Below are 15,158 nucleotides of genomic sequence, written 5' to 3' on the forward strand. Positions count from 1 at the left end.
CAATGTGTTACTGTGGTTTGTGAAAATGAGGTGCAATCTGGTACTGCTATGAATATTCTACAAAGGATGAGAAAATAGTAGGAAAAGACAAATCAAAAAATATGAATTTTTAATCAACTGAGAATGGTCCTTTTATTAAGGGGATGATGGGAAAGAATGTGAAGCACTGTGAAGTCCATTTATTTATTTTGTAATTGATGGTTGAGGAGGTAATTGCTTAGTAGGCACTGGTAGTCCTATTTTTGTAATACCTGAAAACTTTAGTGAAAAAATTAAGCAAAGCATAGATTTTGTTAAAATAACACTAATGGGAATCAAAACGAGAGAAGTCAGTGGAAGACATAATAAAATTGTGCAAAAACAGAGAGTTACCATTTGCTTTGGGGCCAACATTTTTGCAAGGTTGCTCAATACTGTAAGACTGAAGTGAGAACATTTTTGGGGATGAATTGGATTATGCAGGTGTAAGTAGGTTTCTAATGGTGTAGTAAAGGGTTAATACATTCAGAACAGAATTTCTTCAAAGACAAAAACGGTTATTCAAAATTGTGTGAATAGTAAGAAACAGATTTGGAGAGGGAGGGGAGACTTATGCTAATGAAAATTTTGTTGGGTATACTGAGGATGAGTTGTCTCACGAACAATATCATAGTATAGTAGCAGCCAAATCAGAAAAGGAAAAAAGTTAGTGCTTAGAGCAGAAAACAAAATTGCGGGGCTTACTCTAGGAATATTATGATGTAATGGATGAAAAACCAGGAAAAGTTAGAAACTGTGTATACATTAAAGCTGAAGCCTCATCAACCATTCTTTATCAAACCTCATGGTAACCCAGAGAAAAAGTAGTAAGAGAATTTCAAGAAATGGACAGCTGAGGAATGACAGATGCACTTGTGAGTACAATAATCCCCTTATTGTTGTCTTGAAGAAAGATGCGAGTTTAAGGCTTGTTCTCAACTATTAGACATCTTAATAAATTTTTAGAACAAGAAAATAATCATCCACAGAATACTTATGAATTGTTACACAAATCTGGATCTTACTTCATCAAATTCCATTTGAGCATGATTCCCGAAAATCTACTGTTTTCCTTTATGGGTAACGTTATCAACATTGTGTAGTATCTTTTAGACTTAATGTATACATTGCTGAATCCATTCGAGCCTTGGAGTTTGTTTTGGGGAAAGATTTGCTTGCTAAATTAACTGCCTATATTGGTGATATTTAATTACCTGGAAAAATTGGGAGGAATATTTTGGATTGTTCTGGAAAGTTAGTGAAAAATTAAGGGAAGGAAAGATAAAACTGAGGTCTCTGCAAAAATTTCATATCCCCAAAACTTAAAAGCAACTGAAATTATTCTTTGGACTTTATAGTTTCTAGAGAATATTTGTAAGCACTCAGACTTTATTATTTTATTATTTACATTTTATGGCCTTCATTGGACCACTCTAGCCAACTTTATACAGAGAATTTTTCAGTTTCCTCTCAGCCCAGTACTTCTTCATTGTCTCGGATCTCATCCTTCTTTCTTCATCAGAAATCACCCTTCCTATTGTCTGGTTATTGATTCTCATTTGCAGTCTGGTTTGTTTGTCAGTGAGTTTCCTGATTTTGTCAGTTTTGTTTCTTAGGTCTTCCAATGTAATCTGCAGCTCATCCATATCTTCCTTGATTTCAGTAATCTGCTTAAAGTGGCACTTACTATTCCACAATTTTTCTAATATTCTCCTGGTGATCCTGTTCTCTGGTGTTCTGATTAGACTTTAACTACACTATATGTAAATAATACATTGGAGAAAAGTACTGTTTGAGTTTGTAGTGATAGCTGCAGAAGGCTGACAAGGAGATTAAGAAACAACTTTGTGAAAGCATAATTTCGTATGGACCAGATCTGTCATTACCTTTTTGCCTTACGATGGATAGCAGTAATTCAGGAGTGGGAGCATATTTATTTAAGGAAAAAGAAGTTGATGGGAACAGCAAACACAGATTTATGGCTTTTGCAGAAAAATGAAAGAAATGTATACTGATACACAAAAACTTCTTAAACTTATTGAAAGCCCACTGTACAGCTAAGATTTCTGTTTACTGGGTCACAGACTCATAGTTCACTCAAATCACAAAGCAAGGAGTGTAAGCTTTATCATAGCAGACTGACTAGGTGGGCATTATTCATTCAACACTGTGACTACACTAGTAAATAGATAAAGGGGAAGAAAAATTTAACTACTGAAGATGCTTTCTCTATATTACCTTTGAGGGTGGGAGGGGCTTGAGTTAGTGGATAGCATTGATGATTGTGAAAAGGAATTCAAAATTATGCACATGAAAGGCAATAAAGATGAGAAAGAAATTAAAAATATTTGCAATGATACAAGAAGAAATCAAGGCCATGATCCTAATTGGAAATTTGCAAAAAGATATGTAGGAAAGGAGACGAAACAGTTGATCAGTACTATTAAGTGTATAAGGAAATAATTTTCAGAAGAATTGATACTTATAGTAATAATTGGAAATTATGTTGGCTCATAAGTTTATTTAATTATGTAAATGAAAGTTTTGGTCTTTGTGGTGCTCTAAAATGAATTCAAAAGATTCAGGAAATAAGGAAAAAACTTGTGACTTGTGATAGGAGCCAAAGAGTTAAAGTTACTAATTATACATGCAGTGGATTACCGAAAAACATTGTAAGAAAGAAATAAATTATTTGTACCGTAGCATTAACCATAAATAGTTTGTGTTACGTTTCTAATGGTAGAGTTATTTTCAAAATTGAAAAACTTTACCGAATGAAAATGGCGTAAAGTAAGATCATCATTTCAAAATTTATGAAAGACTTATTTCCCCACTGTTGGAATACTTAAAGTAATCCTATCAGACAACGCAATGCAATTCATCTAAAAAGCCAGAAAAATTTTATTGAGAGAGAAGAAATAAATAACATACTAATTTCTGCATATCGTCCTTTATGAGTAATCCTAAAATACGCATCAGGTGCAGAGAACCATAAGGGCCTAAGGCACAAAATCGTTAATTTTGAGATTGTAGCACATTTGCATGCTCCTGATATATGTTGATTTTATGGTGAGTCAGGTTTATCTGTGCTGCAGACAAACATGGTATAAATGAACATTCATCAAAAGTTGTCTCACTGATTTCTGTGACACTCACTTCAATATGTGCCTGAGGACGGTGTGATTTAGGCACTTATGTTTCTCAGTGTCTCATATGAAGAAAGTTGGCAGATTATGTAGAATGTATAGCAGCAAAAATAATTTGAACTGAATTGAATATGTTACCAACTTTGAAGACATCTTGAATAATTTACAGAATACTTCCACTGGATTTTCCCCACACGAAATTTTGTTAGATACAAGATCACCCTACCTTACAATAGTGCTTACTGTCTACATTGCATGCAAAAGTATTGCACCAAAAGACAGAGAAGACATTATCAGAAAAACCATGGAGAAGCAAATTGAGATCACAAGACACGAACATGACCAGAAATTAAAAATTATATAATTTTAAGTGTGTGATGTAGCTTTTATTAAAACTCATGAAAGATCAAAATACATTAGCAGTGAACTGAAAAAACTCTTTGACACGTATACAGAAAAACCATGGAGAAGCAAATTGAGATCACAAGACACGAACATGACCAGAAATTAAAAATTATATAATTTTAAGTGTGTGATGTAGCTTTTATTAAAACTCATGAAAGATCAAAATACATTAGCAGTGAACTGAAAAAACTCTTTGACACGTATACCATTAATTTTAAATCAAGCAAGGTCCTTGCATTTAAGAACTGTAACTAACTTAAAGTCTTACAAACAGGTATCTAATGTATCTAACTAATCTGTGCATGCATATCATCATAGCAACTTTGACTCGACTTTTATTTGGGTTCTTAGGGCTTCTATTACTATTATTTATGTCTTTATGTTCCCTCAGCATGACACAGACCCTTTGTATGTCATGTGCATAGTGAACACAAGGACCCCTAGCTAAGTAGCATTTTCTTCAATTCTTCATTTTCTGGTTTATATCTCCTGACTATCCTCCTCTTACTTTCCTGCCAATTATGGCCACTGCATGATTTCTCCAACTTTGAACTGATTATGTTTTTTGCCGCAGTGTTTATACGATTTGCAATTACATATTCTCATTGCCCATGTACTTACGCAATTTGTTGTTTATTATACCCTTACACTCAGTGCTTATGCAATTTGCAGTTTATCACACCCTTCGTCTCAGTGCTTATGCAATTTAAAATTAATTATATTCTTCAACATGTTGCATATACTATTTGCAAATTAATTACAGTCTTCCTCTCTGTGCATATACAATTTGGAGTTAATTACACTCTTCCCTTTAGGACTTTACACACTAGTGGGACCCATTCTCGAATACCACTTGAGGATTTGGGATCCCCACCAGGTAAGGTTAAAGGAAGATGTCAAAGCAATTCAGAGGCACACTAGGTTTGTTACTGGGAGTTTTGATCAACACACGAGTATTTTGGAGAAGATTAGTGAATTCAAATGGCAGTCCCCGAAGGGAAGATGATTTGTTTTTTCATGCAACACTATTGAGAAACATTTGAAAAACCAGCATTTATGATTGACTGCAGAACAATTTCGAAAACCACAAATACAAGATAAGAAAAATTAGGGCTCATACAGAAGCATATATACAGCCGATTTTCCGATGCTTCATTTGAAAGCAAAACAGAAAATGGAATGACTTGTGGTGGCACTAGGTACCTCCACCACAAATGGTATGGTGGCTTGTTGAGTATGTATGTAGATGACACGCATTAAGCCATGAGATTGATAGTGTGTCCCCCTCTATCTCTGCATAACTCATCAGAATATGTTTAACTCCCATGCCCACAGGTGGCAGCCAGCACTGTGCTGACTTAAGCAGGTCAACCACACTTGTGGTGTCAGTAGTGTGTTGGGACATTTAAACTGGTAATAGGCTAGAGGCGCTACACTGCCATATAATTCCGTGTTGTGGGCGAGCAAGAGATATGCGGGTGTGGGTAAATAAAGTAATAATCTATGAGAAGAGTTAGATAGTTATATAATGTATGGAAGTTTGGGTAGATCCAGGTAGCTTCCTTGGATAACCTAAGGGATAAGGTGACCACTCACAAGAAACATGAAATCTGGGTTCAAGTAGTGGTACGGCACAAACTTGTGTACATCACTTTTTGCAATACATCTATACCTATTACAGTTAAGTTTAACTCCACGACTAAATTTCAACACGTTATCTGATGACAAATTTACACTAAAACTGATCTCTCCAAATGAGGTAATAATTTAAAATATCTAATATGGCAGTCACCCGTTATCATTAAAAACAGTGAGATAAGGTAAATTTCATCACTTACAACAAATGAAATTGATAAACACAAACACGAAATATTAACCAAGGCAAGAAACCTACTAGTGAATGCTGAGTGCCAATTTTCTGGTCGGATCCACAGAGATAATTTAATTGTAAAGTTCTCACGAAATCATGTTTTGAAATGTACTCTTGCAATTAAATTTAACTGTAATAAGTGCAGATGTACTACCTAAAACGATATATGCAAATTTGTGCCAGAGCAGGACTTGATCCCTGATTTCCTGCTTATTGTGAGCGGTCGCCTTATCTCTTAAGGTATCCGAGCACACTCCCCGGACGAACTCAAACTTCCTTACTACTTACCTGGCTCCTACCTATCAGCAGATGTGTATGTTGATTCCTTGAATACTATATGGAAGTAAACATGAGGTAGTACATACACTACACCAGAGGTGCTCAACCTTTTTAGGCCTGACATCTACTACAAGCATTTTAGTCTTTAGATATCTAATGATATAAAAATTCACAAAGGTTTAACACCACCAAAGCCAAAATGAATCATTTTAATAACACCAAATACATAAAAGGTAATCTTCTATCCAACATAAGTTTTAGCCCTACTACCCAATTTTGAAGATAATACACATGGGAGGGGGGGGGGGGGCAGATTACACCATCATAAATGTTGAAAAACGTTTGTTCAGATGCTTGGCTTTGCATACTATCAGGAAGTTTATAATCTTGCAAATAATTTTTTAGAGGCAACCTTACGTAGTCTGAAAGATGAGATCAGTCAGTTTATTTCTACACTTAGATTTCATTACATTCATTGTTGAAACACTGCCTCATGTGGATAAGTTGACAAAAAAAAAAAAATGATTAAACTTACAATGTCACTCACTAATTACCAAAAGTTGTCTTTATTTTATTCTGACATTATGGAAATGCCATTTTGAATCATCTTCCAAGTTCAGTTTCACTACAAGAGAAAAACAGTACTCATTCCATTTAAAATATCTTCCTCCACAACCAGCCATTTAGAAAGGCTGAGCTAAGAAAGCCTGAACAGTTCTATTGTGTTGAACTCCAAATTCAGTTTTCAAATTCTGTCTCCAGTGTTGTCAGGTTGCCCGTACGTGTCTTTGCAGTGTCTTGATCCAATAATGTTTGTTGATCTAAAAGCTCTAACTAACTGAATTTGAGGAAAGTATTTCACATTTAATTTTAGTAACTGTGCTATCCGAAGGTCAAGTTTCGCATGAAACACTTTATCGAAGACATAAACGTTCTGACAGTTCGGTTTTTTCCTTGAAGTTGTTTAACTCACATAGTTTAACTGTCATATCTGTTACAAATGCTAGATCCAACAACCAGTTTAAATCACAGAGATCTAAGCAATCTCCCTCTCTTTCATCCGACACATAAGATTTTATCACTGGCAGAAGTCCTCTAAATCTGCTTAAAACCATGGCTATACTCAGCCACTGAACTTAGGTGGGCAACTGTAAGTCTCCATACTAGCTCTCCAATTCTTCTAATAGCGCACTGAACTTTCTACTCTATAGTGATTGTGAGCAAACTGAATTCACAATTTTTGTAACTATACTCATAACATGTTTCATTTCCAAAATACGTCCACAACGCACTTGCTGATGCATGATACAATGATACTCAAAGAAAGAAAGGAAATATATGTTGTTAGCACACAAGGTTACAAATTCTTGGTGTTTGCCCACCATGCAAGGCACTCCATCAGTAGTAATAGCCACAAGTTACTGAAATGGGAGATCACATTCAGAAATGAAGGATCTGAGTGCATCTTAAAAATCTTCTCCTCGTGTAGTGTCTTTCAAGGACAAAACTGTAAGAAAGTCTTGTTTTACACTGAAACCCGAAAACACCAATCTTAAAAAAATCATAACTTGGGATGAATAACTCCAGCTACTGAGCCATCTAGCAATGAGAAACAAGCAGGACTGCAAATCTGTTATCAGTTGATCTCTTACATTTCCCGGCACTAATTTCACTTTTCTTGATACACTACGTCTCGCCAGTGACATGTCTCTGATGGCTGATACTAATCTCTGACTTTTAAATGGGGAAAACAAGGACTCACTAACAGCCAGAAGGCATTCCTTAACAACAATGCCATCATAAAATGGTTTTCCACATTTCATCAGTACTTTTGATTATGTTATGTTTGATGAAAAGCTGTTTTGTATGGACCTTACAAGAAATACTGTTGTGATTGTAATTTACTTTTAACATTAGAATGTTTCTTCCTTCTCAAATCACTACCAATAGCTGCTTCCAATCCAAAGTCTTATGTGAACTGTTCTAAAATGGTGTTCAATACTTCCTCAAACTGCATCATATATTGTGTAGGTTCTTTAAATGGCCTACGCATAGAAATAAATAACTAATGATTACTGTTCGCACCATCCCCGTGTGGCAGAGATCTCGTATGGAGGTATGATTACATATGAGTAAGCTAACAGGAAATTGAAAGCCATATTACAAATTTTTTTATGTACCTCAATTGTTGTGTCTCACCCCCCCCCCCCCCCCCAACCATTCACCCAGCCATCTTGGCGCCTGTTGATCTTTTGAGCTTGTTTGATAAAGATGTATGTACTTGCACTCTGCCAATATTGTGTTAATTAAAGGTTATAACATGCGAAAGTTGCAAATTTTCATTCTATTACCGAGCTACGTCCAAATCTCCACATCTCGATGCGAGAAGGACTTACATTTTTAAGTGGACCTTTTTGGAGAATAAGTCAACACAAAGAGAGAATAGCCAATGCAGCAACACTGGCACCATTGTACATCATCGGGGAGACGACGTAAGTATCAAGCCATACACCAAAACTCAAGGGAATTAACCTTGAATCTATGTTCCAGATCTGCCTCAACATTTCTTAACGCGTGTGCATCCATACCTGCATGCATTTCTGGACTTACAATTTCTGGCGAAGCTAAATGTGGGTTAGCTTAACTACATCAGCTCTGAACAATTCACATTATCTGTCTCCCAGACCACTATAATATCAAACACATGCACCTATCTTTCTTTATTATTCTTCCCACTCAACATTAAAGTGCTATGTTTTCCTGTTTTTAGCTGCACTCATTTTTTTCATAAAACATCACTAAGTGAGAACTACAACTTGGCGTGGGGACTCCCTTGTTCTGATCGTTAGGACACAGCAGCAGTGAGGAGACTTCACACCATAGTTGTTTGGAGATGTTTGTTGTCAATTGTGTAGCATACTATTCGGCAGTATTGACTGATGCTGTGCTGCCCTGTGGTGTGTATTGCACTATTTTGATAGCGATTGTTTCAAAAATGAGTGATGAGTGCTTATCTGACATGTCAATACAAACTGCAAATTAAGAATGAAGAAGTATTTAACCAATCGCTACCACCATCACGCACACTGTCGTTTCGTGGAAGCTCAGAAACTGAGGTTTGTGTTGCCTAATGGAGGCAGAGGTTGTTCATCCCCAACACCACACCTCATCCTGTGACAAACCCTGATCACTCTCCCTGCTCACCGCTACCCCTGATCACAGCATGCAAAATTACAGTTGATGAGTAGAACCTCACCACGCAGCAGGAAAGATTGTCACTTGGCATGAGCATTAAAGGCAGCGAAATGTAGATGGAGACAAATGAGGTGGAGACAGTGTTGTCAGACTTACCAACTACAAATGCTGTGAGAAACTCTCATTGTCAATAAATAAAATTTCACAAAACAGCTCATTTAAACAGATTTGAGACACAGGTTTTAAAATATCAACTCATAAAGCCAAGGCTACTGACTGGTCAATGGCGATCAACAGGTTGAGCTCCCCTGCACTACACTGATATTGAGTTAGAGCAAATTTTTAGAAAAAATTATATAAGGTGCTGGAATTAATGAGAATCGCACTGAGCATTTTGAACAGTGACCAGATGACAGTGAGACACACCAAGTGTCTTTATAAAATAATAAATCCTCTTCAGCTGCCAGTAATTTCTTAACTTATCGCACACCTGGTTTTGAAGCCTAAAGCTTCATCTACAGGTGCCACCAAATTATTATGAAAACTTTCTTTCTCATTCCTGTACTTTGTTCATATGTGTCAGCTTTTGGAAAAAGCTATAATTCTGCTAGACAACTTTGTAATTTAGTTTCAAGTTGAATTTCTTGTATGCTAAATAAATAACAGAGGCTCCTTCAAAGCAGAAATTTCAGTTTATTGGGTCCTATGCAATATAAATTGGGAAGGTACAGAGAAATGTGCACTCTGTAGTATGTTTGACACATGTCTGACAAGAAACAAAAAGATTAAAATGTGCTGCCACATCTCAAACTCTTGAATCATACAGATGTCTTTTAATATGATGATGGTGATAAAGATGATTACCAAGAACAACTAGAGCTATGAGAAACAATAAGGAAAGGTAATAATACTATACTTTTCAGCTTCTGTTCTCTTTCGTTTGGTGGGGCGTTTTTCAATTCCAAGATCATCTTCCAGCCAGTCTTCTCCAACATCACTAACTGATAGAAATCCAGTTTCGTTTGTTACATTATTCTCTCTGTCTACTGACTGCAAGACAAAAGAACACAACCATGCTTGACATGACCATTCGTATGATGAGAAATTTCAGAGAAATATAAATTTGAGACGCATCACAGGATAAATATTTATTTATTTACAAAGGCAAAAAATAAACAATTTATAGGAAGAAATATCTACAGAAACTAAAATGTACATAATTTATTGAAAATAAGTCATATTATTACTATTTTAATAAATGGTAGTTCAAAATTTATCCCATGGCTTTGGAAAGGCTGTACATTTCAGCTTCTCACGCATACCTTGTAACTTCTAGATATTTCATGAATTTACTCGCCACCAGGGCAGCCGAGAGCGCTAACGCGCTGCTTCCTGGACTCGGGTAGGCGTGCCGGCCCCAGATCGAATCCACTCAGCAGATTAACGTCGGAGGGCCAGTGTGCCGGCCAGCCTGGATGTGGTTTTTAGACAGTTTTCCACATCCCCCTAGGTGAATACTGGGCTGGTCCCCGCATTCCGCCTCAGTTACCCGACTCACAGACATTTGCAACACGTTCACACTATTCCATGGCTTATACTAGACGCAGACAGCTGGGGTACACTAATTCCTTCCTGGGGGGTACGGGGTGGCGATAGGTAGGGCATCCGGCCACCCCTTAAACTTATCATGCCACATCCGATTAACCATGGCCGAGCCTGCATAACTGCGGGACAAGGCTCAGGAAGAGAAAGATTTCGTGAATTTACTAATTCTGGCAATACAGATCACTTATGTTAATGCTGCAGAATTCCACATTGTATGCCAGAGAAGCTGAACAATTTTATCTAACCAAAGCCAAATGAGAGATCAATTATTGTTGCAGGATCTTCTGAGTGTTAAGATGAGAGTTTCTTTTGATCCTTCTTTTGCTTAATTCATTAAGATAGCTTGTAATCCTTTCAATAAAAAGAGTGTATATAAAAACTGTAACCTTTCCTTTCGTTTATACATATGCTTGTAAGTAAACTATGGGCTGTATATCCTTTCATATTAACTCTGAAGAATATGTATACTCCACTACAAAATTCTGTGTAGTCTCAGAAACTCCATAATATCTGAACACAATCTGAACTATTCTTCCAGTTGTGCAACCTCTCACAGTTATTTACTTAATGGTATGACAATGTAGGTACTACATATGACAACAAGAAATTAAAAATATAATGGATACACTTTTGATATCACTAAAACTTAGATAATGTAGATACAATGCATCAAGCCATCACATATATTAGATTCAAGAACAACATAAGAACAGCAGCACACGATTAGACAGTTAATTGAAGTAATACAGCATCTAATCACCTTTTTATTAATTTTTAACATGTTTGGTAGCTGTATTTCTTTAAGTAATTACCTACATCCACTACCATGAAGCTTAACCACCATTATTATGGATTAAATGATACTTTTACAATCTTGAATGGTTTCTGCCCTAAACACACATTAAAACTAGTCAATGATTCTCCAGAAAGTATAACCTGTAAGTATTACAAACCACAAACATATCTCAGTTCTGATACTAGTGATTCTTCATGCTCACTACTGTATGATCTATTTGTGAATTAAAGAAGTGGTATGTCCAATTCTAAAAATGCACATCTTCATGCAACATTGTTTTTGATCTAATGAGTGCACTAAGAAAATATAGATGAAACTTCTTGACAGAATAAGTTTGTGTGCCAATGGATTCTTTTGCCTTTCAGTGAAATACTGCTTTTTGAAAAATTAATAAAGCATGCCTCAAATGTTTAATTTATAAGAATAAATTTCCTCTGTGTAAATAAATCCATTTTTAAGGAGAAAAGTCCATAACTTAATATAAAAATGTATTTTTTACTGTTCATATAAAGAATATTCCAGAGAAATGTTTATATATCGAAAATTTATAAAAGCTGTGCTCCTGCTTTCTTCCTCTCTCTCTCTCTCTCTCTCTCTCTCTGTTATTGATCGCTGTCTCATAAAATGTAAGTATCACTCTCGTATCTGCAACTTTTGGTTAAATAATTACATTAATTTAATGGGTACAGCCATGTTTGAATCAAGAAACCTGTTTTCCTCTGCCATTAACGCCGTATCTCAATTTATTATGTTGCATTTTAGAAATTTTTCAGGCTGCAGTGAAGGAGAGTTGACAATGTATTGTTTGGTGGCCAAAGCCAAACGCTACTAGTATTCAACTGGCATTTACTTTTTCAAACTTTTATTTCAGCATCCCTGAGATCACTTTTACAATGCCATCAGTCAACATTCTCACTGATCTGATGCTAGATAGTGGAGTTCAAATCAATTAATAAGCAAGTAAAAATTTTCTATGCACCATTTTACCAATTCAGAGGCTTTGCCACCAGCAGATGTGATTAAAAGATTTATAATATTTGTGGTGGTTATTTTTAGGTCAATTAGAAGATGCACTCTCTGACCACTAGACAGAGATACCGTCTGTAACAACAATGAAAGATATTGCGGCCAGAGATGATTATTAATGAGCAATCCGGCAAGTGCTGATTAATCACTAGCTGTCTGTCTCTGTTGTGATCTCCAAGAGACTAGACACATGTGTATGCTCACCAAGTACGAGTAACACTGTGAATGTATTATGTTAAGATTGTGTGAGCAAATATATTCCGTACAGCTATAAAAAAGTTAAACTTCCTGGCAGATTAAAACTGTGTGCCGGACCGAGACTCGAACTCGGGACCTTTGCCTTTCGCGGGCAAGTGCTCTACCATCTGAGCTACCCAAGCACGACTCACGCCCCGTCCTCACAGCTTTACTTCTGCCAGTACCTCGTCTCCTACCTTCCAAACTTTACAGAAGCTCTCCTGCGAACCTTGCAGAACTAGCACTCCTGAAAGAAAGGATATTGCAGAGACATGGAAACATCCCCCAGGCTGTGGCTAAGCCATGTTTCCGCAATATCCTTTCTTTCAGGAGTGCTAGTTCTGCAACGTTCGCAGGAGAGCTTCTGTAAAGTTTGGAAGGTAGGAGACGAGGTACTGGCAGAAGTAAAGCTGTGAGGACGGGGCGTGAGTCGTGCTTGGGTAGCTCAGTTGGTAGAGCACTTGCCCGCGAAAGGCAAAGGTCCCGAGTTCGAGTCTCGGTCCGGCACACAGTTTTAATCTGCCAGGAAGTTTCATATCAGCGCACACTCGGCTGCAGAGTGAAGATCTCATTCTATAAAAAAGTTATTTGAATGTTTATCAGTCCACCAAAATCAGCCATTACGATTTTGGACGATCTTAGGAACCTGCAAGAACACCAGTAATAAAGCTATGGCTGTTCGGATAGCCGAAACCCCTCCCTTGTGCGATAATGTATTCCAGAATAATCTGGTCCTTTCCAAATCCTTTTTCCAAAATATATGCCCTACATATTACTTACTAAATATTTAACAAACAATAAATGTCTTTAGGGGAGTTAAATTAATTTCAATCAGAAATATTTAAAGCAGATACCAGAAATCAACTTTCACAGCCAATATCAAACTCAATGTTTCAAATTAACTTCCCTACCTCCAAAAATTTTAATATAATATTTTAATATTAGTAATATTATACCAGGTGTCACAATGGATGACTCAACAAGTAAAAGGGTTGCCTGCACAAGCATATGCCAATGCTAAACTTTGTAAGCAGAAATTATCTTAATATGTCAAAAGATTTCATTACAACATGTATTCTGTTGTGGAGTGAAATAATGATTCGAAAATATGAATGTGCACAGCTAAAGAAACGTGATGCATAACAGCAACAGAAAACTTGGAAAGTGAGAGAAACAGTAAAAAGGAATGACAGACAACATGAAAGAAATTACCACAAATTAAATCCTGATTAATGGTAAGTATCAAGTATGCATTAGGAGCGTAAGACAGGAGCTACAAAAAGGCATAAATACATTCCCTAGGCAAAATATTTGATCAGGTGAACATTCACAACTGAGGAACATAGTTATAAAACAATAAATCCGCTTCAGTTGCCAGTAAATTCTTAACTTATTGCACAACTGGTTTCAAAGCCTAAAGATTCGTCTTCAGGCACCACTAAATTATTAATTATGAAAACAAGAATGTTTGGCATGTGGACCAGTCAGTCATGGGGGCTCACACCCATGTCAAACAAATGCTCGAGAGTGCAGAGCCAGCAACCATAGCACCTGCCTGGGCAGCACAACGTGGGAGTGAGTCACTTACATGTCGTGCTGTCCAGATGGGTGCTATGGTTGCTGGTCCTATGCTCATGCTTTTGTGACATGGGCATGACCCTCCATGACTGACTGGCCCATATGCCACATATTTATGTTTTCATAATAATTTGGTGGCACCCAAAACTGAAGCTTTAGGATTTGAAACCAGTTGTGTGTAAGTTAAGAAATCACTGGCAACTGAAGTGAATTTATTATTTTATAAATACAGTAGATGTAACCTACTGTTTCGCTCGCATATCAGTAGTTTTGTTACAATTAATTCTGAGTAAGTAAGACAGTAATTTTACAAGATGACTTTGCATAAAAGATACATGCGGTGCTGGTATGCAGGTTCATCATGAATGTCTTTCTATTATTTTGTGTGTGTCGAATCTGAGAACATGCATTATATTTTCTAATCATATTCCAAAATACCTCAATTCATTACATTCGTGCAGAAGTGGAATTTTCAGGGCTTGCTCTGGCTCACCTAGTACTGAATGTAAAATTTTGCCACCAAAGAAACATGTACTAACCATTTCTGCCTTCCATTTTAATGCATTATTGTGCCCACATTTTTGATCCGTCCCCTTATAATGACTACTTTACGATTAATGGATCATCATCAAATGCACTCTCACCAAAAATCACCCATGTTCCATATGTAAAGATGCAACTGTCTGTTTATCATACAGCCTTAAATAAAGCCGTGTTTGTGAGTCTTCAAGCGTCTTGGAAGCTGTAAGGAATGCATGGTGCTTAGTGTCTAAAATGTGCTGAGCTTGTGACTATTTTAGTATCTCTGTAGCTCTTTAAGATCACCTGAAATTCTGCATCCAAATTTTGGCGAACATGAGATTGCTCTGAGATAGCTGGATTCCAGTAACTTGTGTAGCTTGAGCTCTGTGCCAAATTAGACTTATGTTTGCGAGGCTTGCTGTAATAGTTTCAAATACGGTTCTTGGGATTACCATCCAACTTAATTGTTGTATCTTCACCA

General features: G+C 36.6%; 1 protein-coding gene across 4 annotated transcripts in view; it reads right to left on the minus strand.

The window, feature by feature from the left end:
* LOC126252967 (tonsoku-like protein) overlaps positions 1–15,158 on the minus strand; it is a 286,128-nt gene that overhangs the window by 92,438 nt on the left and 178,532 nt on the right. For all 4 annotated transcript variants that reach the window (XM_049953987.1, XM_049953984.1, XM_049953985.1 and 1 more), the window contains exon 17: positions 9,830–9,963. In XM_049953987.1, coding sequence (XP_049809944.1) covers positions 9,830–9,963 — 134 coding nt within the window. The remainder of the gene's footprint in view (positions 1–9,829; positions 9,964–15,158) is intronic.

The sequence above is a fragment of the Schistocerca nitens genome, chromosome 4, assembly GCF_023898315.1.
Source record: "Schistocerca nitens isolate TAMUIC-IGC-003100 chromosome 4, iqSchNite1.1, whole genome shotgun sequence".
Taxonomy (NCBI): Eukaryota; Metazoa; Arthropoda; class Insecta; order Orthoptera; family Acrididae; genus Schistocerca; species Schistocerca nitens.